Source organism: Nasonia vitripennis, chromosome 5 (assembly GCF_009193385.2).
Source record: "Nasonia vitripennis strain AsymCx chromosome 5, Nvit_psr_1.1, whole genome shotgun sequence".
Lineage (NCBI taxonomy): Eukaryota > Metazoa > Arthropoda > Insecta > Hymenoptera > Pteromalidae > Nasonia > Nasonia vitripennis.
This window is the reverse complement of record NC_045761.1, coordinates 8,882,500-8,908,460: the sequence shown is the minus strand read 5'-3', so window position 1 is coordinate 8,908,460 and position 25,961 is coordinate 8,882,500. Positions and strand designations below refer to the sequence as shown.

At 46.6% G+C, this 25,961-nt stretch overlaps 3 protein-coding genes across 9 annotated transcripts in view; 2 read left to right on the top strand and 1 right to left on the bottom strand.

The window, feature by feature from the left end:
• Positions 1-619, bottom strand: part of LOC100679723 — a 72,317-nt gene extending 71,698 nt beyond the window's left edge. Inside the window, exon 1 of one of the 4 annotated variants that reach the window (XM_008217450.4) lies at positions 511-619. The gene's annotated coding sequence lies outside the window, so the exon portion shown is untranslated. Of the gene's footprint in view, positions 1-297; positions 419-510 lie in introns of those variants that run through there. The other 3 variants (XM_031931731.2, XM_008217451.4, XM_008217447.4) reach the window with 3 other exon arrangements.
• Positions 620-25,961, top strand: part of LOC100123965 — a 33,592-nt gene continuing 8,250 nt past the window's right edge. Inside the window, exons 1-4 of one of the 4 annotated variants that reach the window (XM_031931728.2) lie at positions 620-1,047; positions 11,815-11,954; positions 12,155-12,264; positions 20,654-20,740. In XM_031931728.2, coding sequence (XP_031787588.1) covers positions 11,939-11,954; positions 12,155-12,264; positions 20,654-20,740 — 213 coding nt within the window. In that variant the 5' untranslated portion in view covers positions 620-1,047; positions 11,815-11,938. Of the gene's footprint in view, positions 1,048-11,814; positions 11,955-12,154; positions 12,265-20,653; positions 20,741-25,961 lie in introns of those variants that run through there. The other 3 variants (XM_016990017.3, XM_031931729.2, XM_031931730.2) reach the window with 3 other exon arrangements.
• Positions 1,979-3,181, top strand: LOC100680232 (trichohyalin). The gene has a single exon (XM_031931882.1). The coding sequence runs from the start codon at positions 1,979-1,981 to the stop codon at positions 3,179-3,181; it is 1,203 nt and encodes a 400-aa protein (XP_031787742.1).

The window sequence follows — 25,961 nt, the reverse complement described above, 5'->3', positions numbered from 1 at the left end:
TTTGACTTATTGATCAAGGACGCTGTATAATCCTGATCAAGAACAGCATAGTCATAAAGAAGACTTAACTCTCCCCAGAGGCATCTCGGAGGTATTTGATAGTACCGTATCATAGAACAAATAAGTTTTATCGGAAGCAGCTAGCGCAGTAGAACATCGATATTGTATTTAATTTATGAGACGTAAGCGTTATAGGTTATATTAAACTATTCTTATATGGTATATCGTATTCAACTCTAAAATTACACAAATTTTCAATTACCAAACATTATAAGGGAGTATTTATTATGTACTTACTCGTTTCAGTTCACGCGTTGCCAAAAAATCCACGAACGCAAACGCCAACAAGAGTCTTCACACGTATACTCATCTCGCCCCATGAATCCCCTTCTCACCTCTCTCTCTCTCTCTCTCTCTCTCTCTCTCTCTCTCTCTCTCTCTCTCTCTCTCTCACTCTATAGCCACCAGTCAAGCAAGCCCGGCTCGATCTCCGATTCGTCCCCGACTAACCTATCCTCGCTCGGCGTTCAAAAGGGCCAGCGGCAAAGTCTCCCTCTCTCCTTTTTCCGATGGACGCTGGGACCGGTGGCGTTGACGCGACTGCTGCAGAGCGCCAGTTAGTCGCTCTCGAACCGTTGGGCTGCGAGAGTTCAGGCGGCCATTACATCCGTGTGCTCCTCTCCGGTATTTATTCCCCTCTCCGATGTGTGCCGCTCGTCCTCCGTGAGAGTTGCATCGTGTGTTCCTTTTTCCACGAATCTTCGCGTGTGTGTACGCAAAGCTGGTTCAGCGTAAGTGAGCAGTGATGCTGTACAGCTAGACACAGGAGAGTTTGTGTATATATATATATGGGTGCGCTTGCGTTTGTTTACAAACGTTACAGCCTCGCCTGCGGTGGGGAGGGAGAGCAGGACGAGCTTGCGGCGATTTGGATGACAGCCGAAAGCCGTTAATCGGAACTGGATCGTCCAAGTGGCATTGTTGACTCGCTGAAACTCCATTGGCGGCGCACTTTTTTCGAGGCTGGCTGGCTCATTGAATGCACAGGTAAAGTCTACATACTAAATTTAGATTCGAACGAACGGACTTTTCGTTTTATTTTCGACCAATTTCGACTGCAGGATCGGGTTTAAATTGAAAAAAGCGCACGTTTCAACGCCGACGAGTTATTTCGCGCGATAAATCGTGGGTAACGAGTCTGTCATCGACGTCATACACGATTAAGGAGATGTGGCAGCTAAAAGACACTGTTTTTCTGGTCCATGAAACTTTTTAAATAAAGCGTGTGATGAAAAACCAAGACCAGAGCGCAAGTGTTTTACTTAAAGAATCATTTTACCGCAAGAAATTGACAATTGGACTCTCAGTTTTTTAACAAGTTTTGAAATTAGAACGGGTGTTTACGCGATCTCAGCGCTAACCTTAAAACTAATTAGTGCCAATAAACTTTTTATTATTTAAATTTCCATCAATATTAACAGCACAGCGCCATTCTATTACGTTTAATCAATCATTCTACCGAAAGAAAAAGTTAATTGGACTTTTGGTTCCTTTTTGGCATTTGAATTACGAAATACCTCGTGGCGTACTTCGGAAGCTTTAGCTCCCACATCCCCTTAAGCTTAATCAGGCCGTGATTGTGTTTTATAGGTTCGACTCGCTTTCCCCTTGATCGAGCGATATCTCGCTAAATCACCAAGCGGCGTGAATTGAATCACCTACATGGCTATTAAATCGAAATCATCCCGTCGCGCGCACTGGGCAGTAAAAAACACAAAACTTCCATCCCCCACACTCTCGAACACTGTACACGAACGCTCACAACTCGGCACGTAACGCATTTAACCGCGAGCACACGGCACATCGTCGCGCAAACGCTCTCGCCTGAGAAAAACCAACAAAGATAGAGAGCACTATATCAGACCAGTATTTTTCCGACTCTGTATATAGACGTATAAAACACTCTCGCACGCAGAATATGGACTCGGCAAAAAGGACGACGACGACGACTACGTGCAGTCCGGTGAACGGCTCGATACTAAACGGTGGCCAGCATCAACGGCGCTCGATTCGCGACGAGGAGCTCGCTCGTCTAGAGGCCGAGATCAAGAAGGCGTACGTGCTCAAGGCGCTGCACGCGCAATTGGCCGAGCAGGAGGCTGACCGTTTGGCCGCGGAGGCCCAGGCGAGAATCGAGCACGAGGTGGCGCGTTGTCGGTCCGACGCCGAGCACGAGCAGCGACAGCGGGCTCGAGAACTGGAACTGAAGAAGCGCACGGACGAGCTGAAGCAGACGCTGGATCGGCAGGTCGAGGAGAAACGTGAGGAGCGATGTTTGCTAGAGGAGGAGGAGCGCAAGGAGCGCAGGCTGCTGATGCAGCTCGATCGAATTCGCGAGGAGAAGGACCAGATGGAGAGGTTCAGGAGAAGAGAGGAACTGGCCGAGCAGGAGCTGCTGCAGAGACTGGTGCAGCAGGAGATTCGCGCCATAGAGAGGAGCAAGCTGAAGGAACGGGAAGCTCTGGAGGAGCTGAGGAACGAGAACTACGCACGGGAGCTCGGGGAGAGGTCCGAGAAGCTGAAGAAGCTCCAGCTGAATGCTCGGAAGAGGAGGGAGGAGGCCATAGAGAAGGTCGCGAAGATGCTGCTGGAGCTGCAGGCCGAGCGGAGCGAACGCCGCCGTCTCATGTCGGACCTGATGCTCGAGGAGGTGAAGATCGACGTGGAGCTCGAGGCGCGCGAGGCCGAGCTCAGAAGGCGGCAGAAGATGCGCGACTACGCCGAGGGCCTCCAGGAGCAGATCCGCTTCGAGGAGGAGTGTCGCAGGCGCTTCCTCGAGCGGGAACGAGAGTTCGCCGAGGCCGTGATGGTCAAGGTCATGCAGTCGGAGACCATGGAGCGGCTCACGGCCGAGGTGAGGAGACGACGCCGACTGGAGTACCGCGAGGAGCTGGAGCGCCTCATGCGGCAACGGGAGCAAGCCAGACTGGAGGAACTGGCCAGACTTCGCGTCGCCTTCGAGGAGGAGCGCAAGGCGGAACTGGCTGAGAAGGAGGAGGCCAGGAAGGCCAGGCTGATCCTGCTGGAACAGCACATGGACAACGTCGCCGATTTCATGAGCCGGAAATCCCTGTACGAGCGGGAGAGGGGCGTCGTCGAGGAGTCGCGCAAGAAGAAGTAGAACTCGCGATAATAACGTTTCGTAAAATTACGCAACCGGCTAATTTGAATGAACGTCCATTCTATTTTGGTATTATAGATGACAACACTAATACGCTACGCAGGAGCGTCGTGGTTCCAGTCGATCGATTTCTCATCCCAGACGCGATGAAGTTATTTTCAAGTCAATTTGATCGACTCGCTTGCATCGCGAAATTAATTCTCGGCGCGTACACACCTTGTATATATACTGGTATAATAATGATCACGTTGGAGCGAGGAGAGTATAATATGCATGTAGGATATAGAGAGCGTTAGCAACGTGTTTTCATAGAACGGCATCAATTAGAACGTCTTAATTGGATTTAATAATACGTGAATACTGATCGAGATGCGCGAGGCTTGTACACGCTCCGCTTTAGCTTTAACGACCGTTAAAAAGGAAGTCTCTCCGCAGCCTTCCGCTTCTTTCGAACGAAGCATTGTAAGAATCGCTGTTGTTGTTAATCCTGATGTTAGTTTATTCCTAAAATAAATAAATAAAATAAAACGCCAATAAAAACCTTTTAACAGCCTAAAATTCATCCAATTTATTCCAGCGCACGCCTCTCGCGCTCTCCGGAACTCGCAATGAAATAGTTTTAATAGCTCGCCGCGCTCGCTCGAAGTACACAACAACAAGGCAGACGCGGGCCGCGACCGATAGAATCTATATGTACGCCCACTGCACACCTGTCGACAGGTGCTTGTGCAGAGGCGCGACGTCGCTTCGATAATTTCAAGATTTCCGAGGGGCACAGACAAACTCAAGAGACCGTTGGGATTTCCCGGAAACAACTCTTTCGCAGATCCTCGCTCGAAAAGCCGGACATAGACGTTCGTAAAATCTCCGCGGCAGAGACTCGGGCTGGCAAGAGCTCTCGCTAAATTTAACAAGGCTATTACGGGCGCAGTCGTTACCGGATTTATCGCTCGAGTGTAAAATAAACGACAGCGAAACACATAAACGCTGGCCGTTAAGCGGGAGATTTTTCGGTTCTCCAAAAGTAATTTCTAGCCATTTTTTTTTTAACAGTTCGGCGCTCCTTTTTTACCGACTGGCTGTAATGGAGCGATAGTTCCGAAACCGTCGAGTAGAATATAATATATTATAGACTCGTCTCCCCCCTACTAATAAAACTCATTAATAAGAAAGTTTCCGAAATGAGTCGGAGGTGTCTCGCAAACTCTCCACACGACTTCCGCTGGGCCGTTGCGGCAACAGTTTTCAAGAGGAGCATATGTAGAATGAGCCTCGCGCCGCTGACTTTCGTGGGAACACGCGCACCGGCAAACGGGAAGGAGAAGGTATATAGTCGCCGAAGCCAACGGGCAATTTCTTTCCCGAAGCAAGAAACGTAATGGTGCACGTCTTCGCATCAGCTCTTTTTTCGATTTCTGTCCTATACTACACTCCCACCAATCATTATATCCCTCGTACAGAGGGCTCTACTTTCGATTTGCCCGCGACTTCATCAATCTAATGCGATTTGCTAACGGAACTTTCGACTGTAGGTATTACAAATAGCCCCAGTCTTCTCCTCCCGGTATCATCAGCCCTCCTACCGTCGTTTTTTTTGATACTCGAACGAGATTCCCTTTTTGCAAGTTCGACCCTCACAATCACAGAAGTGTATAAAGAGAACTGTTCCAAGTTAACAAAGTCGGCTCCTCGAGAGCGAAAAAGTCCATATAATTTCGTTTCCCCTAACTCATCCTCATTGTCGAGTATCCCACACACACCTCCCTGGTAATACACAGCCTTAAAGCCGCGTCACACGCACGATGATCGATGACTCTCCTTCTTATAGGTATGCAGAGAGGCGATCATCAATATTAAAAATTCAAACTCAAAATATTTTCCAGAAAATACAATCAACCGCTCTTACGCGCGCGGGCGACACCCAGCCCGCCGCTTTGAATAACAAAGCCTCGTCTATAAATCAGCAATCATCACTCTTTTCATGAGTACAATGACCCCCTCTGCATACAGAGTATATCGCGCCCCATGAATCACTTTGGAAACCGAAAACTTTCAGCCCGGCTCTATACGTATACTGTAACAGCGGCAGCGGTAGCATCCCTCGGCTTATGTAAATCTTTCCCGCCTATGCTCTCTCTCTCGCACCTTTTGAGCTGCAAAGGGACCCCCCGCCGATGTCGCACACAATCGACTCTAATAATGAGATTCCGGCGGAGCGGTGTAGCGCCTGCAGCAGTACTTTCCGAGCCGGAAAAGCCAGTCTTTTTTCTCTCTGTATAGCTTACACAGAGAGAGCAGAGATGGAAATTCGAGATTTGTTCGGAAGCTCGAGGGCTTCGCCAATGTATTATATCTTCCCCGCGAGAGATTATTTGCTCCGCATGAATAATATAATGGCAGACGGTGTTGCGGAATTGGAGATATTGCGTTATGCGCCGACTGACCGAAACTCTCTTCACCCCATTCGAGTCGACCGATATCACGAGTGGCGGCTTGAATTATTCGTTATTTCGACTTTCTATAATTGCCTCGAATCATCCCTGCAATTTTCGATCAGAACTTTCGATTCCATAACGTGTATAATAAAATAACCGAATCGCAGTAATTTAAAATTTCGCATCGCTCTCTACATACGTAACGCGAAACTATATATACACGACGACGACGTCACACACTGCGCACGCATCTGTCATTGTTGCGTACGTTCGCGCAGGAGGCCGACATTAAACGACGATAGATCATCTCGCTCGGTCCGCTCTATATAAACTCCTGACTGCTGGAGATCCGCTGCCCCTTTCCCCTTTAATTTATGATACGCAGAGAGAGCGCAGTATAACAGCAGCGACAGCAGCCTTGCTCTCAATGGGGTATCACGACGCGCGACGCATAGAATCATTTGTTGCGCATCGAGGCTTTTCCGCAACTCTTCTGTCATGCGTCATATAAGCCCTTTTTTTGCATCTTATCGCGACGTGCCATGCGCTTGTATAATACTGACACACACACTGGACGGCTCGTCTCCCCTTGCACGAAACGCTATGTGTGTGTGTTTTTTTTCTTCTCTTCTGAATAAGGGAGGACTTTTTTTCAACGACGGCGGGGCCATTCATATGATACACTTATTTAAAGTAGGATGTATGCCCGGCGCGTTTACCGGCCGACAATGAGCGCTCGACTTTTCGAGCTCGAGGGCTATTAAGGTGATATAATGCGCGAGCGCGCTGCGTGTATTTACACTGGGGATGTCTTGCGCGCAATATTTATACGCGGACGCGTGCGCATGTTAATCGACGTCGTTAAACGCTGCGTGTGATATATCGCAGCGTTTTTTTGTTTTTCTACGTTTGTTTATGTTGTGTATGCCTTATTTCGTTTCGCGCGCGAGGACGGACAGTTTAGCGATAAGCTACTTTCAACTTTTATAGTCTCTGGAACAGTATAATACCGACGAAGATGCATAGCCTGACGAGAGAGAGAGTATTAAATAAAGTTCGTTTACATCTCGTCGCTGAACGTTTGGATCCTTGTTATTAAAAAAAAGCGACGCACACGTTTAAACGCATACGTTAATTATGATTTACCGTAGCGCACACGATATCAAGGCAGAAAACTGATATTCAGCAGCGTCATCCCGATGGCTTATTTCCGCTCGATTGATCCCCGAGACTGACGATCAAAATGAAAAGCATTTGTCACGCATTAAATTGCACGAATCTAACCGGCCGCTATTATGATTCTGCAGACTCATCGGTATACGCGAGATCGAAGCTGACGCCCTCCCCTCCCCCTTTCAGTCTCTGTAGTGTTTTTGCGTATACGCAGAGATCACGAGTGTTGTGTAAACGGGCTTTGACAGTTCTATGCGGGCTACTCGAGGCAGACAAATGCGAGAAAGACTCCGGATAGTTTTTGACTGTCTCGGGCCAGCGACGATAGATGGCGCACAGGCATTTTCCTATAAATGATGAAATTTGCGCAGAAAATGATTAACAAACACTGCTTTACAAACAAAGATCTGCTCAATCGTCGAAATAATGCGCCAACACGCTCAAACGCATCACGATTTGCAGCACCTGCGCTAAAACCGACAAACAGCCTTCATTGTCTCGCGAGGCAAAAAGATGAAAACCGCGAGCATCAACAGCAGAAGAAAGTCATCACGACAGTGCAAGAATACGGGCGAGGAATAAAAAGGCGAAAATTTATCGCAGGAAGCGAGGAAAGGAGAGCGAACATAAAGCCACCCCCCGCTGCGAGCTCCCCGGATATCCTGGCGAGCGCAACACGATCTTCAAACCTCCGCCGCGCACCAGCAGCACCGGTGTGTGTGTGTCTTTTCTTTGCGGCGTCACATAGCAGTAATTTGCGAATCTGTCGCTGCACGCGAGGCGTAAAATTTTGCTCGGAGAGATCGACTGCGCTCGTTTTTTTTTTTACCGGAGATCGAATATGACTCGCGAGTGAATTTCGCGTTTGCGAGGCAAACACGTGTCAAACATATTCTTTTCGGCTCCAAGGATGGTGTGGGGAAAGAAAGAGAATTGCGCGAGATGCGGAAGTGTGCTTTTCTTAAAAAATTATATTTGAAAATTATATTTGATAAAAAAAAACTATAAGAATTCATGCGCGTTTGGAAATCAAGCTTCGAAGAGCACTCTATCAGCTTCTCTCAGCGCCACCCACGACGCTTATAATACAAGTTTGAAGAAATGTCGTTTTCGAAAAGAATAATATCCCAGGGAAGCTCATACACGAGAGGAGGAGGAAGAGAGACAAGTTTCGGGACGAGAGTAGCTGTAAACTTGGCGAAGTATAATTGTCTCGCGAGTGCTTTATATACAAGCTGGCCGTCAGTGTGAATATGATACAATGGGACCCCCGAGAGTCTTGGAAGTTTGATTTTTCTCTTCAGGCTTTTACTGTGTCCCTCCCTCTTTCTATGTTTGCGTTTATATAGGTTTGTCTGTTTACGCTCGTAGCGCATGCAGTTGCTGCTGTTTGAATTAATTGGACGACAAACTTTTCAATTGAAACTTTCCGTCTGTGCAACTCGCGTGTGTCTGCTGGTCACGAAAGTTCGTTTTATTGTGGAAATTTATATGCGTCTCTCCGCAAATATCAAGGCGGTCGTTCGCCGCAGCAAGTTTTTTAATCGTCGAATTTCGTACGGGCAACGTTGAGAGAGAAAATAGAATTTCGTCAATGCAGGAGAAAATGCGCAAACGCGAAAGGAAGAGAAGAAACCGCTCAAATCCAGTGAATCTCTGACGAGGGGGTTCGTTCGATCAACGTCAAAAATCCCGAAAGACACGCTTCATGCGAGAGAGTAGACAACATCTCGATTCCCCCACGCCGAAAAAGGGCGCACACAGTGTGCGTGGAGGTATATTTTTTCTTTCCGCATCGCAGAGGGGTTACTCTCTCTCTCTCTCTCTCTCTCTCTCTCTCTCTCTCTCTCTCTCTCTCTCTCTCTCTCTCTCTCTCTCTCTCTCTCACTCTCCCTTTGTCCGTTTCTTTTTTTTCTCTCTCGCTCTCTTTCTGTGACTCGTTCCTAGCTTTCGTATACCTATAGGACTTTTTTTCACCAGAGGGGCTAAAGTGTCATCTACCAGAGGGATTTGAAAGGCGAACTCGTCGAGAGATGTGACGAAAAAAAGAAGCTTTAGAATCGCAGGCGGTGTGAATGATGTGTGCGTAAGCTCGCACCTAGTATATATTAAGAGAATTAAGGAAATTTTGGAGTATAAGTAGGTGCGGGATGTGATGTATAGCGTATTTTGGAGGAGAAAAAACCGTAGGGGCTTGACTTCATTGACTGTCCACTCAATCGGAATATGCATTTATTCCGTGAGTTATATTGTGGATTCAGGGCGATTTTAATACCGAAAAATTGAAAAATAACGTTTAATCGCAGCAGCCAACATGTTCACACCCTGTGGCAATAAGCAGCTAAACTACATAGCACAGTCGCGCGCGTCCGAAAACAATTAAAGAACAGAAGGTCTCTCTCTCTCTCTCTCTCTCTCTCTCTCTCTCTCTTTTTATCTGCCTCTAATTGAATTTGCTGCTCCGTTTGAAAGAACCCGCATGAAAGGAATTCCATCGCGCCTGGGCCACACCACTGCAACAGCCAGTAGCGCAGAGAAACATATGGCATATATCCTTCATACCGATTTCCACACCGGAATAAAAACAAAAAGCCGGCGGTGTAAAGCCCTTCTCTCCCCCTCCCCCAACGTGTACACATTTCTCTCCCTTTTGCAAAAATCGGATTGAAATAATCAGATCTACAAGCCGGTGGATATTCGCGGCGAGTGTAACCGAAGCCCCGAACGAAAATTACTGTAATCCGCTGGGCGGATGAAAGAAATGCGCCTGCGGTTCGAAAGAAAGCGAGAACGAGGCCACAGCCGCATATAGCGCGGCGGAGACGAGAAAGAGAGAGAGAGAGAGAGAGAGAGAGAGAGAGAGAGAGAGAGAGACAGAGGTCGCACCAATATGTTCGACACTCTCTACAATACTGCAGCTAGCGCGGAGCGCGATGATGCGTGTGTTCTCTAACGTGCGGCGCGCGTCTGACGGACAGCTGCGAAGCGTCACCGTTATGCTCGCTATATAGTAGCCGCCTGTGTAGTACTCTACCAAACCGAGTAACGTACAGCCCCCTGCTATATGTATGCGTACTCGAAACCCCTGTGCGTGTATGTGTGTAGGCTACGGCTCTCCCTGTATATGGTCTACGTTGCGCAAGATGCATCAACGCAGTGAATATGCATATATGTGTGACGACAATTGACTCGTACCTAATGACTGTGCTGATGAATCAAGCTGCCGTGCGTGTGCATGTAGTGTATGAGCGTCGAGTGTTTTATATCGATTATTCGACGCTCTAAAAATTCAGAAGCGATCGATCGAGTTGCGTTAACGCATTTGAACATTATTTCAACGTGCAACGAGATAAATCAGATAAAAAGCCTGACGAATCAACCCACTCCGATCGCTATATAACGATGCAAGAATGAATCGTCCGATTCACCGGGCTCATCGCTGCAGCATCAGACGCTCGGGCAAAAAAGCCGTACATTCTACAGATGCCTGCGTGTCTATCCACACCAGCAGCACACGATCTCCTCTTCTTTTTCCAAACAGAGACAGAAGCTAGTGTACAATACACAGCGAGATTTCACGCGCGCTTTGTGTTATTACGCTGCGCTCACGCGAACTTTCGAGCGCGAATAATATCTCATTATGCAAAATCTGCCCATTGTGCGATACTATAACACCGAGCGCGCCTAGGCTTGTCTAATACACACACACAGAAACGCATCGCACTTCCGCATCTGGCTTATAAGACGAGCCACTTCACTTTTTCCTCTTCCATAGCCGCATTAGATCCTTTCTCGCGCGAGAGCTTGGGACTATTATACAGCTGCGCTGGGGATTGAATTCTTCTGAGCGAGCTGCAGGTTGTACAGTTATATAGACGCGAGAGAGAGAGAGAGAGAGAGAGAGAGAGAGAGAGAGAGAGATGCGGGGCTCGAGTGCGTGAGCGCGCGTTGATTGAGCCAAAAAGTTGATTCTTCCTTTTGGAGATCGATGCCGGCGTAATTGCTGTCATTTTTGCAACCTTGTAGGCTGCAGCTTTTTGCGATGGGGAAACTGTGGGAATTCACGCAAGGAGATGGGCAGTTAAAGTGTGGCAGAAGGGGTGCAGGAATTAAATTGATTGAATTTTTTAAGCAGTTCAATAAAATCGAACGCGATCATATGTCCTAATAGACCTGTTCGACCGCAGGGCTGTTCGCGAGAGCCTCCGGTAGATTTACGTTACGACGAATCAAAGCGCGTAAATCATCCCCGAGCGTACACGCATATATAGCGCTAAACAAGCCGTTACTCAGCGGATACCTATATCTTCTCTCTCTCTCTCTTTCTCTCTCTCTCTCTCTCTCTCTCTCTCTCTCTCTCTCTCTCTCTTTGTCTTCTATATAGGTGCAATGAATAAACGTCGCGTTGCCGCGCGCAGCGCAGTGTATTAGACGTTAACGGAACAATAGAATTATAGGAGAGATAGAGGCGCAGCGCAGCAACGGTATGCGGGTATTCGTCACTCGTGCGGATTCCTTTTTTTTATCGCGCTCTCGACGGATTGAAAGCGCGAGATGATGCATGTGTGTGTGTGTGTGTAATCGCGCGTGTTATTATTAGATGGGTGATACAATTTTTAGTGGCATCGAACGGAATCGGATGATCTTCGTGTGTGGGGTATAAATAAAAGCTCGTCAAGGCTGTTACCGTGCCGACTCTTTTGGTTTCTGCATAAATAGTTTATACAACGAGATTGAATCGTTAATATACACGCGCGCGAATCATAAAAGTTATTGCATCAGAGACTCTAAATCTAGAATATACCGTTTCGAACGAGTATACTAGCCCCGAATTCCCTTGACTGCAGTGCCGGAGTTGGAGTGTGATTAAATTAACACTCGCTAAGGGCTTCGGGGCGCGAAGTTGTATACAACCAGAGACTTATATATAATACACCTATCCATATGCACATACTTCAAAAACACAACCACTCACAGCAGCTAAAACATTGTTTCTAACGATCGTCATCACGTCTCCACTTACAGATAGACGTCAGACGAAAGAGCATCATCGACAACAACTCGAGGGAGAGGCAGAGAGTATTAGGCACCGATGCAGCTGTCCCGATGATGAACGAGTTCGCCGATCAGCAGCGTCCGTTCAACCGGAATGGGAAGGCACTCAGGTGTGGTTATCACTGTGTATGCTAAAACAGAGCGACTACCGTGTTTCAATTCCAAGGCGAGCCGACGCTTCACCCCCAAGTGTCCGCTTGCGGATGCTTGTGGGCTTGCGCTTATTGTTCGATTGGATTTATTCGTTCTTCTCTCGACAATTATTTTAAGCACCTACTAAACGAGTGATATCATTCTGTTCATATAATAGGTATTTCTTCCAGAGCGTCCAAAAAGAGTGCGTTGTACTACACGACGGACTGCGGTGGTGACGAGAACGACAACTTCGAGCACAACCTCCAGCAGCGCAGCGTTTCTTTGGTGAGCATTAATTTCTTACTCAGCTATGCGCACGCGAAAGCAAAATAAAGTCATACAGCAATAGCACTAGTCGCGTCTCTAATAAGTAGCTATCAATCCTCTCTTACACTCCCTTCTTTTTTTCCCCGCATTAATTCCGCGCCACAGCCTCGCGGAGAGTATTGAGACAGCCTGGAATTAAGTCGGATGCGCAGCGCGCTCGCGTCTTGCTCAATAGAAGCCGCGCATATAGAGTCTCATCTATGATTTGTCCCGAGAGAGTCGTGCGTAACGACTCGATGACGCTGGATAAAAATCGAGGCGAAAAAATCCGGGATCTTGATTACACTCTCCGCCGCGTAGATCGAGGCGGATGATTTCGTTCGTTAGACTACGCTGGCGTCTCTCCTTTTTTTTTGCTTTCTGTAATGAAGCCTTCGTTATACGCGCTCGCGCGCAATTAAAACTACTGAGAAAGCGTGTGATCGCGACGAGAAAATTGCGATTTCGAAGATTAGTCGCGCAGGTGACTTCGCAGGCGTGTTGCACTCGAAGTATGCGGCGAACCGTTAATTGAAAAGTGGTTGGTATGGCTAATCCAAAAGAGAATAATTGAACACCCACATCGAAGCAAAGCCATCTCACCCGGCGCATAACAATCTCTCCAAGCTCTCCTCTCCTCTCCGGCATCATCGGAGAAAAAAGCAGCATATCCAATAAGGGACGAGACGTACGTTTCATTCGTCGCGGCTGGATTAACAGCGATAGATAAATGGTTCGAGAACAGCACAGCCTATACCTGTATCCAGCCAGAGAGACCAGGAAGCTCCGACGTCTCGTACACTTCCGGGTCTATCTCTCCTCTCGTGCGCGCGAGAGGGGCGTATACGTCTTTCGCATCGGACTCGCAACACCCGCGCATTAACTCTCCCCCCCCCCCTCTATGATTAACGCAGCCCCGCTGGCGGTATTATACACGGATTTTAATTGCGCCGCCAGATTCTCTCTCTCTCTCTCTCTCTCTCTCTCTCTCTCTCTCTCTCTCTCTCTCTCTCTGTCTGCATATTCAAATACACGAGCTCGCGCGTGTACGCTTATAGAATCCAATTGAATTATCACGAGCGAGCACGTTGACTTCGTTCCGGAGAGTGAGAATAGCTAGCGCTTTTCAAGATTGATGCTGCACTCGGACGCGGCTCGTATTATCATAATACTCTGGATTCATACTCGAGAGAGCGAGCCTTTGAATTTTCGACGTCGCGCTTATTGTGCAATTAGATCGTAAGGCCTCGCTTTTGTATTATTAAATTTGCCCTATGACTACGAGGATTTGTCGCGCATAAAACTTAATTGGATTTGAACTATTTCTGCGCTATTCGCGAAGGCGAGAGAACGACGAGTTTGAAGGACACGCGGTGTTTCGCGCGAGAGCTAAATTGCTTGGAATTATAATCGAATGCCCGAGCTGTGTGTGCTTTTTGGGGTAAATATTTTAGTCTTAAATTTATCGATCGCTTTGTGTTCATCATCGGCTATTATAGCACATCGGGATCTCGCGCAGACAAGGCCGTAAAAATTAGAGCAAACGTGTCTGCAAATTCCTCCGAGAAGAAACTTCAGTTTAAATTGCCTCTCTTCAGCAACAGCCGCACGCTCTCATCTCCTGCCCGTTACACATAGCCGTATAGGAATGTCAAGTTAAACGATATTTTATTACACGCGCTTTCCGGTCCGATGTCGCGCGAGAAATAATGCTCTTCTCACGCGATCGCCGCCGACGTCTCTCGAGAAAGACGATACAGCCAATCGTTGAGTATACACCGTGTGCTGCTGCGCCTAGTTTTGCGGTTTGGAGCTAGAGCTTCGCCTGATGCCTCGGGACAAGGGTTATTTCTCTTTTTTGCTTTTTTCGTCATTATTTCCGACGCCTCTCGGCACCGACGCCCTTTGGCGTATGCGAGATAAAATCGCTTTTTTATTGGGCTAATAGGACGAGATGTGAGGAGATGGAGTTTGTTTCCTCGATTTTGACTTTATCGGATTTTAATACTCCAGCGAGCAGCATGAGTCTTAGGCGTTGTGCTGTGTACATAAAATTTTTACGACTGCGAGTGGGTAGGGCGATATATTGAAAAATAATATCCTTGAGAATTAAACTTGCCCGCGACGTAATTATGCGCACGAATGCAGGAGGCGAGCTGCAATCGAGATGAGAGTACTGTTAAAATCGCTGCGGCTTCTGAAGCAAACACACCATCCTTCTCGTGACTGAGGCCAATTTAAGCAGCTTCGAGTGAAGGTCGTGTGCCGCTGCGGAGTAGACGAATTCAAAACATAACATCAGATGAATGATTCATTTTTCCCTTTTTGAAAGCTATAGAAGTGGCGAATCTACGGCGAGGCTATAAAATTTCATTGCGGGAGTAACTAGCGATATGATGTCGCATCATCAAGATATATGCCGTGAATTTATTTTTCATACGTATATTCTCTGATTGAAGAAATTCGATAATACGACGGCTTGAGCAAGCATCCGGTGGTCAGCTCTTCCATACCGGAGAACCTTTTCATCTTTTTGGCTCTCCGTCTCTGGCTAACGAAGATAGGTGGCGCGAAGGCACTTTTTCTACAAGCAACATATTTCCCGCAACACTATCTGCGCCAACGGTGCATATATAGAAGCGATGTACTGCCTATGTCAAAATCGATCGTTTGATCTACTGTTTGGGCCGTTCATACTACAACTGCAAAAAACTGAGTTCGCATTCAACTTTCGAGTTTATTAATACACCAATTTACAGAATTATTTGCGCATTGTCGTAGAACGCGAAATTTTCCTCGCCTTGCGCCTTAATTTTATTAATATTTCATCTCATTTCTTTCACCCAAAAATCGTAACAAAAAAAATGAAAATTCACCCTCAAAAAGAAGGCGTGTGCTCTCATCTCACGCGAAAAACCCCAAACAGCCCCGATCGACAGAGCCGAGATTGCGCAAGGCACACATGCGGATTCAGGCTCTAATGGCTCTGGAAAATCACCAACGCAACTGCCAATATCCATACTTCTCCTACGGATTCCTCGCCCTTTGTCGCGTCCATGTATAAGAAAGCATGATGATGAGAGCGAGCCTCGTTTGTCTTCGTCAGTGCAAGAAAGGCGAGCCGATCGAATTAGGTCGATTTATCGCTACGTTAAGTGCGTTCGCGCGAGGGAAAATCTTTCCCCTCCCGGAGGGAAAACTCGCAGACGTAATCCGCATCCGTAGACTCGGCTGCGTGTGCTCGCGTTTGCGATAAAAAGACGTTGGCTATAATAATACGTCGATGCTTTATTTTTCCTCGGCTGGTGGACAAGTGTTTATTCGGGGCGCGAAAGAGAAGTTCGTGCGACGACGACGAGTCTCTTGGAGTACCGAGAGAGGATGATGCGTCAATCATTCTATGAGAATGGTCGATTAGAGAAAGTGCTGTTGGGGCATGTTGTTTTTTGTGTTCCGAGAGACTGAGACGTGTCAATTACTTTAATGCACTTCTTCGATGATCAAGACAAACGATAAAAACAAGAGCGCCGACAGAGTGTGAGCTGCGATAAAATTTTTATTGTACACGTCGCAGCGGGGCATTTATTAGAGGAATTTATGCGGCGACTTATGTTTATTGTGTTTTTTGTTTTCGCTCTCAAGACGCAAATGCGTTTGGATGAGTAGCATCAGAAACTAGGATAACCCGATGTCAGCGATACCATTGCCATAAGCTCATTATAAATAATGTGCAGCAAATTGTTCTCTCGATTTTGCGAAGTAGGAAAAAGGGTTAAGCGCGTACACATATACATCGCAATCGCGGCTTAGCAGCGCAGACTCGAGTCATCAGTGTATGTACACATAGGAAGAAAGAGAACGTAAGCGTCGAGGCAATTAAGAGGATCTCACGGGCGAAGAATAAAAATGAGCAGAGGGGGAGAGAACGAGCTGCTTGCTTGCGGACGAGGATGATTGACGCCCCTGGTCTGAGGCAAGAGCTGAGGCGAACTCATCTTGACGAATAAAGCGATCTTTGAAAGTAGATCGTAAATCAAACGGGAGGATTCGACTTCCTTTTCGTCGTTTATTGGCTCTCGCTCTCCCTCTCTAGGGGGGAAACTTTTATTCCGCGATGCCTTGCTAATTCGCACCGATGTTGCGGGTGCTTTACCGATTGAATTAAGGCTTTTCTTGTTAGTTTCTGGGAATAATATTCGCGGTGCATCAGCAGACAGAGCGTAATTCCAATGATTCTCTCAATAATGCTCGAACTTGTCAAAGCCGAGCAAACGACGATTCGAAACCCTCATCAAATTTCGATCAGTACGTATATTCACAACCGGCTCTGTATTATCGCCGCCTATACAGAATTAATTCCGAATTAAACTCGAAACACCCTCTCGTATATTGCTTCCCCATCGTGACAAATGATACACTAAAATCTCCATTATTATATTAATCATCAATCGACTATCAAATTTTTAATCATCCCCGCTCACATCCGGATCAAAATGAAAGCATCATCGGAATTCTCCGGAGAGACTCTCTTTCCCTCGCTCAACGGCATCCGCGGAGAAATTTGTTTCTCGGATATCGATCGCATCTTTCCAATTACCGGGTTTGTACGTATCGGCGCTACATTTCCCCCAATCAGCAGCAGGGAAAGGTCGTCGATTTTTTTTTTCCAAACTCCCGCATCACCGACACGTTCCCAATTCCTATCATCCAGATAACGCCGCGTGTAAATTCCACTATATAGTTTACACTGTGCACAGGCTCGCCAGAAAGATATATGCTATACAAATATATAGTACATATGTGTGTATAGTATATAGAAACAAACGCGAGAGGAGACCGTTGCCCTTGACCTCTGGCTGTAGTGTACTGATCCCGAGAAGGTAGTACACACTATATACCAGGCGAGAGAGCGCATAGATACACATAACGAGCTACATCCTCGTCCCTATCTCTCTTTCTTTCTTCCTCTCCGGGAATGTATACTCGGCCGCGAGGATTGTGTGTGCGTGCGCTGGCTCGTAGACTCACATAGGGGAGGAATCACGCCTATTTGCATAAAGCGACATGGGATATCGCGGCGAGCCTTATACTCCTTTTCCGACGAGCCGCGGCACTTTTATTTGTCGCTTCTGAGAACGGCTCGTGTATGTATTAGGTTGGCGCGTTGTGTAATTTTATTGATTGATTAGCGTTACGTACAGCTCGCAGCGATTTACATCGTCGGACGGACGTCATTAACGGATCTTTAGACAGCCGTTTATTCAAAATTACGGCGCGTGTACGAGCTGCAGTAAGCTCGTTGCATTAGGATTATAATATGTGCGTGGGATAGAATCGAAATGGGATTAATTAGTTGAGTACAAACACGGCGGAGCCCACATTCGCCTGATCAAAGCCGGTTGAATTCGCTGTTTGTGTAATTCGATTATATACGCACCCGACGACTGTAAAAATGAATCGGTTTAGTCGGTCAGCTGCGATTTTCTCCCAACGACGAACGCGCTATTAATGCATTAAACAGAGGCTCATAATCACGCCTCAGCTATAACAGAGCCATCAAAAATCATCAGCAAGCACGCGCGAGACGATCAATCTTCGCCCCCCCCCCCTCCTCCCTCGAAGAAATCCTCGGGCAATTATACGCTCCGATAGCAGAAAAACCAAGCTCTCTTCCGCATAATCAATCTCTCAGCCGCTGTACCGCCTGGAAATACGATCGAAAAGTCTAGAGCTGTACAGACACAGTCTGCGGTGTATATAGGGAAAAAGCGCGAGTTTCGCGGAAAACCAATGCCCCCTGCTGCTGATGGTGTTCTTGCCCACACATACACACGGGCCTATAAACTCGCGGCTAATTTTTGCGCGTCTATATACTATACCTACTCAACTCTCTCCCACATGTGCGCGAGGTACAAGGAGCCTGCAACGAGGCGCAATAAATATCCTGCCCACAGCTCGTGTACGTGTAGTGCGAGCGACGCGATTAACGAGCGTTGGGCAATTAGTCGGAGGACCGACGACTTTGCGAGGGAGAGAGGAGACTTTGTGAGCTGCGCCTTTGTCTTTGCCGAGGTAGAGAGAGAGAGAGAGAGAGAGAGATAGTCGTAAAGTAGTTATACGGCGACGATGTACCTGGTACGCGATCGGTATCTCTTGGAGATTATTTCGCGATACTGATTCGACTTTAATTGTGAGAACGTAAATTTTGAGGGACTATGTCTCGATTACAAAATCATTGTTTTAGTATATTCAACGGTGTATCGAGTACACGTTATATATATATATATATATATATATATATATATATATATATATATATATATATATATATATATATAACTGTCGTGCATCATCGTACACATGGTGCAAGCGGAGAAGCGTAGAGTCATGTCTTTAGTATTGCCAGAAAGCATTAGCCATCTGTATATATTAAGCCGCGATACGCCATAACTTAGAACGTATAGATCCCCGAGGATAGGAGAGAGAGCTTTATAACGGGGCCGCCTCGAGACCGTTCGATAAGATCTACAAGCTAAACGTTTTTCGATTCTCAGAGACGAGCACGTGACTATCGGTGTGTGTGTGTGTGTGCGTAGAGTATATGCTCTCCCCAGCAGTGCCTATTTTTTCAGTTTATAGCTTTATTTTACCGTCTGGCGCATATATGGACGTCCGCGTGTACAATTATCTTTGAGGATGAGCGAACGTGACACCAGATGCGCGTCTACGTCGTATAATCATTACCAATTATACACGCGCGTAATGACGGCGTTAAAATTAAATTATATACGAATTCCTATTAAATTCATTAAACCGACGCCTCTGCAGCAGCTCGGATCATCGAGATTCCGGGCTCTAAACTTGACTCTCACATGATTCTCCTCTCGTGATTCACGCGATGTTGAAGTCGAGAAACTCACGAAGATGCTGTCCGTTATACTCGCCAGCATCTGTAAACTGGCCACTGCGGACAAAAAGATAGTGTAGGTATGCCCCATACACGCGGGCATCGAGGCAACGCCTACAAAAATATACGTATGGAGGTCTAACGTTGCGTGGATGGGATACATGCGCGCGGAGCCGTGTTTTTAACACTTTAATGTATATAGCGGATCGAGATGAAAACTTCAACACCGTAGGTGTAAGAGTATAATTCACGTGGATCTATAATTGTAGAATATCACCCTACTCGCGCTTATAATATACAGTTACGTTTATCTCTCTGTAACAACAAAAGAAGAAAAGCTCCGATTGCGCGCGTAAACAGCGAAAGATTAGAAACCGTCCGCATAAAGAAAGTAGATTGAAGTCCAGCAGCAACGGCGCATATAATACAAGAGTATTCGCGGGAAGATCCGCGTATTTACAGACATTCGCATTTCCCGTAGATGTCTCTCGTCTCTCCCGAGCGATGCTGCAGCGTCTATAGCTCGCTCGTTCTCTCTCTCTCTCTCTCTCTCTCTCTCTCTCTCTCTCTCTCTCTCTCTCTCTCTCTCGTGCGACTACAGCGAAACGAAATATTCCTCCCCGCGGATACATAGCGTGTAAGCTGCAGCAGCCCCGCACGCGAGGAAACGGAGAGAAAGAGACTGCAACAGCCTCGCATTATCTCTACGTGTATACGTGTATACCTATAGCTGTATGCACACAGAGTCTTTCGTTCTATGCCTTGCGGTCTCTTATTTGCGACAACTGCCCTTTTCTCTATCTTCTCTCTGTGCTGTATGCGCTCGTCGTGTCTCTTCCCTCGGCTTTTTCTCTTGTTTGGATCCTAGCGCTTAACTCATTCCCTTTCTCCCTTCCCCCTCTATCTTGCTTGTTTTCAACGAGTGGATGTATAGATATGGAAAATTTACTTCAACAATGCTAGCTCGTCGCCTTTTTTGTTAATTATCAACGTTATTTGTACAATACGAACTGCATGCGATCTCGATGTTAATTAAATCTGTAATACGCGAAGCGATCAAACATCCCGCGTTCAATTTGGATTATTATGTCCCCTGAAATGAATAATATACAACAATTTTACTCGGAAGCACGCAGCTCTGCGCATACGCTCTCGCGATCGAATTAATAAATTCGTATGACGACTCTGGCGCCGCTGTGCATATGAAATTATTCTCAGTTCGCAAAATGAACGTATACGCGATAATCTCTATGCAATATCGTTATATCGTTGATTTCAGAAATTAATGCAGTGTGTTTCATCGTATATAAGTCGAATAAAATCAAAGCGCAATGTTGTTATCCCCCTATTCTCGAATCGGCCGATATTTAGCCTTTTTTAGCTATAAGTACTCGTACAAGCTTCCGCAATACCCAATAAACAATCCACTAAAGCTTCTTACCTTCACGATTGCAATTCCAGACGGCTCTACACACGAGTAGCGGATCGCCGCAGCAGCAGCAGCTCACAGAACCGAGAATGGCCCATCTGGAAACGTTAGAGGCAAAGGTAAGTGCAGACAGACTGGTACTCCCTCGATGCGTACTTCCGTTCCGTCTTAATCTACCATCGGATTTCTCGGAATCCTGAGCTGAATCGAACATGAAGGCAGAAAGCTCTTCGCGCGCGCTTGTGATCGCTGGGTATACATACCACTATAGGACTGTATTATGCTCAAGATTAATGGGTCCTCTAGCTTCTCTATGCCGTAAAAAATGATTTTTTCGATTTCCCACCGTGTGCGGCTCGATATTTAATTGAAAAACCGACTGATCGAACTTTTCCATCTCCAAAACTTCTGACCAGCCCTCGAATACCGCATCCTCGTCCTTATACACGCACACACAGCTCGCCTCGTAAAATTCAAGGATCTCCATACTCGCGATGTAGCAGCTCTAAGAGGCGGTTATACATCGGTATTCGCGCAGCGACCGGTGATTTATATGCAGATGCGCCAAACTCGCGTGCCTCTACCCTATATTCTCGCTTCTCCGCCTGATGGTCCAGCCGACGCTGCCGAATTCACTCTCTCTTTCGCCTCGGCTGCGCTGCCGTTTCTGTCCCCCATTAAAACTGACCCGCGCGCTCTCGCGAGGTGTATATAGTATGTGTGTAGCACACGCGCGTTGTTCGGGCTGTTTTTTCGCATGGCCCTGTATACTCCGTAATTTTTAGCGGGAGACGTCGAAAATTGGGCTTCGAAGAATTTAGCTCGCAGGGGCTTTTACTGCATTTTTGCGTAACTATTGCACGCGCGAACCGTAGAGTATATGTATTGCACACACATCGGGCGAGTAAGCCGTAAGAGCAAGTATTCTCCGCGCCATTGTCTGGGATATATAAGCAACGAAATAAAAAGCACACGTACCGGCCGCGTAGGAGGAACCGGATGAATAATGAAGAGACGCCGTTTTACAAAACAAGCCGCGGCTGCAGACTCTGCACGCCATAATATATCTGTTGTCCGACTTTTCCGTATAACGTGCTTCTTTAATTCTCTCTTATATTCTTTCGGCTACTCCATTACAACACATTTCTCTCGCGATGCCTTATACAGGAGGCAATTTTCCCTTTTCCATGGAATAGAGATTGGATAAAAAATTATTTAAAGATGTATCGGATAAGTATATAAAAGGCGCATCTCGCTATGGATAAAATGCGAAAGGCGTATTTCCGTAATTTTATCGACCGGATTGGTTTCACCTATGCGCTATCGGAACGATGCACACGCGCAGCTTGTATCCGCAGGAGGGAGAGATTTGCCGGAGAAGATTGCGGAGCCTCTGGGATGCAGAGAGTCACTGGCCTCTGTATATATACAACATACATGTACACTGCACGGAGGCCCCGAAGGAGAGAGGGAGAGAGAGAAGACGATAGGGGGGATCGTGTTTCGGACATCGATCCATTAGGCTATTATCCCCCTTCGATGCTTTCTGCTGCGCGGAGATTAACGCTGGAAATCAGTCGGGGAATTCCTTCGGTTTTCGGCCCATTTTTTTTTATCTGTATAGGTATAGTTTCTGCTGTGCTGTACGTGTCTAGTGGTATTGGATTCGATTAAACTTGTATAATATCTATCGGGTATATGAGGAGGAGACTGTATGTAGGAGATGCGGTTATCTCACTGCAGGTACGCCTATCTATACGGAGAATACCTGCAGCGGAAGATAATAAGCTAAATAGGTCAATGCTGCTGCTGGCTCTCGAGGGGAATACCAATTTTTCCCTTACTCGGGCTCTTCGACATGGGAGAGTCTGGCCAGTGTAATCGTTTCGTTTTGCATCAGGAGAATCTTATAGTAAATTTTTATTATAAAAATAACAACACCTCCAAAATCCATTACTTCCGTCCGAAAGCTCCAGCAGACTGGAAAAATGCTCGCAGTAGAAGCGCTTTAGCGAGTGATAAATTTCCAGCTTCATCAAGCGCGCAACCGCAGAGAGAACACGTACCAGCGCAGAGAGCGGTGTACGCACACAGAGGAGGTGGCGCATAGCGTTTTAACCTCCTGTGCCCATGCAGCTCGCGCAAAAACAAAGCTCTTCCGCGCGAGCGCGAAAAGAAAGGATGGATATAGCCAAGAGGTGTGGCTCTGGCGCGTTATCGTTAGATCCCAGAGAGCTGAAGATCTCCGGTGACGTTAAAGTCGATGCGTGCGAGAGAGCCTTCCTCTCCCTGGTATTCAGCATCGATTTCGGATAAAAATTTATTTCCTCTCCGCCCGCCGAGCTGATGAAATTTCGCGTCTCGTCGCATCTCTCCCGCGGACTGTTTAATCAAGCATTCGCTCCTTTGAACGAGCTTTTTCTCCGATTGCATGAGTGTATTATATGTTCTTCCTTCATCCCCTGAAAAACGTTCGATTCAAAATTTTAATAACGAAATCAAGTCCCGAATACAGCTCGTTAAAAGCCCTTGTCCTTGAGGAGAAAGATTCGAAATCCAAGGTGGACTATAACTGTACACACACGCGCGTAAATTCTCATGCAAATGTATTTACCTACCCGAGGATAAATGCATTCTGGCGAGTCCGGGAATATGTCTGCGTTCTGCGTACAGCACAGCGCGAGATATTGTAGCACAGTGTTGTGGGTGTATAGTGCGGGTGAGAGGGAGAAGCCGGCGACGCTTTAATGCGCTTCTAGCCGCAGTGCGCATCTGACGGCGCGCGGGAAAATTCCCTCGAGGATACTCGACGACACGAGTGGCTCGATTAAATGAGGGCTTTCACTTCACGCCCACTAGGCTTTTATTAGATCTGTTTGCAAAGTTCGTGTTTTTTGTATGCTTCTTATCGAGAGTGTCTGTGTGACGTGTTTTTTGGGCTTCGTTGTACGTGTTATTGTTGGTATACGATTAATCACGCGATTAAATTGCGCGAAATAAAAAATTGCATCTCGCATTATACCTAGTCCAGCTGGTATGCCGGGGCGATTTACCGCTAAGAGAATCCAAGCAACTGTGAAATAAGTATACCGATCTCGAGCTCTCGCATGTATGTACAATGCCTGCTCGTAACTCTAATTATTTCCTTCGCTGGCTATAGGCTCGTACGTTCGTTCACCTGAGAGCTGACTCCCCTGCGTTATACTTGCTAGTAAGGAGTACACACACACCGCGTTATTATCATCCGAGAATTTTAACTCTTCTTCAACAATAGTTTCGCGTTACATATCAGTGAGTAGCATTTCAAGGTTTACCTTTGCATGGTGCGATTAGCCAAACTATCAACACACATTTGTTTCTGTACTGCAAAAAACATCGCGGTGTGTATAACGACGACGTAAAATCCCGTAGCAGCGAACATTATGCGCGAATGCACTTACGCTTATGTGCAGCATCGAATGGCTAAGCATAAAAGACACTTGAGAGCTAAGGATAACGGCTGAAAAATTTTGCCGCTTCTCATTTTTGCTCGTTACTTCCGTTGCTTAGCCCTTGCTTTGAACGTACGAGGTTACGTCCACTTGGCGTAACGATGATGCTGTACAGAGTACTTCAGGGGAAGTATATTTGACTTGGCTGCACACAAGGGTCCTAACGGTTTTGCAGTTATGACTTATAGCCGAGAGAGTTTCTTAGCTCCGTTTCGCGATATTCCACAACTGTGTGTGCTTTTTCTCTTGAGAATCAAAGGGTGAGTTGATGACGCTCTGTAATTGTTTTCTTCGATATTCCATAGCCTAATGTACGAGGGATACAGTCGTGTGATTTATTTAGACAGTGTTTGAGGAATTGACGGCTAATGATTCCGACGTGACATGTTTATGGGACGGAACAATGGACGCGATCGTATATAACAGTAATCGTGGTTTACGAGTTTAGAGTTGGTTAAGCCAAACTAGTTTTGCCGCATAATCTAACGCATAAACTTCTAAAAGGATTTTCTCCCCTGATCCCTTATGTATGTATAAAATCCCACGAAAACAGCTTATACGCGCCTTCCACGTTATAGTCATGGAATTTCTTCTATTACCTCAGGATTGTGGCGAATAACGGTGTTTAAAATTCTACTCGACTTATACAATTTCGGTATACGCAAACTACAACTTCCACCAGCAATTTATAAAAATCAGCATCTATTTCACGCTCGTCCCGTCTCACGCTGTACCCCATAGCGGACAAGATAAAATGAGTGAGCTTCGTCATCAGCTGATACACGTCACAAGCCTTAATTCGAGCGTGTACGTACATACATAAGGGAGACGGTGTCATTAACGCGCACACATAGGCAGAGTCGTAAAGTAGCGCGTCATCGGGAAAAATCAGCCGTGAGAAAGGTGCTACGGGAACGAACGAACGAAAAAAAAGAAAGAAAAGGTACGCACGAGGGGGCCGGAAGGAAGCCGGCGCCGACAAAACGGAATTCGCGCGTAACCGTCCACGCTCCCTCGGCGGCGAGAATATAACAGGGGAAAACAAATGTCCTAAGCTCGGTGTGGAAAAAGTGGGCCGTTTTAAAAGCTGTAGATATACACAATTGCGGTTGTGTTTATACTGCTGCGCGTAAATTTGAGCTTAAAGTAAAATTAATAGGTTCCTGCGTGTATACGTTTGACTGTTATTTATTTTCTTTTTCCTTTTTTTCGTTGAAATAACCGACGACTAAGAATTTCGGTATCGGAAAAAATACATCGTTAAAAACAATAGCCGATAGCAGTCCAAACAATGACTCGTCACCTCCATTATCTCCCGACCTCCTTTATATCACGTACACTACATACCTCCCGAGAGTATCCTTAAAAGGTCCGAGAAAACGTGCCGGCGGTAGACTGTTTGGTTATCTCCGGGAAAATAGGGGAATCCCTCGATTAGCTCCTCTTTTTTCCCTCTCCAGTCACACTCACACACACTCGCACACGAGTCTACGTACTCTCTCCACTACTTACGCTTTATATCTCGTCGGGCTAACCGATCATGAGACGTTGTAAGGTATATACTCATTCACGCGGAATAATAGGATTGCGTCGCTATTACCTGCCGAGCGAGCGACGGCCCTTCTCTCTCTCTCTCTCTCCCTTTTTTAACCCCTGACGGCCACTCCGGCAAACATAAATCTCGTAGGCGATAATCCCGTGGGCACTGGATGTGTCGAATGAACGACTCGCGGGAGGAGATAACTGAGAGAAAGAGAGAGAAGAGGTAAGGACGTGCGTGCGACGCGGTTATCTCTCTCTCTCTCTCTCTCTCTCTCTCTCTCTCTCTCTCTCTCTCTCTCTCTCTCTT

Bases quoted from the DNA above. Each gene is read 5' to 3' on its own strand.
- LOC100680232 (XM_031931882.1), top strand. From the start codon at position 1,979: ATGGACTCGGCAAAAAGGACGACGACGACGACTACGTGCAGTCCGGTG.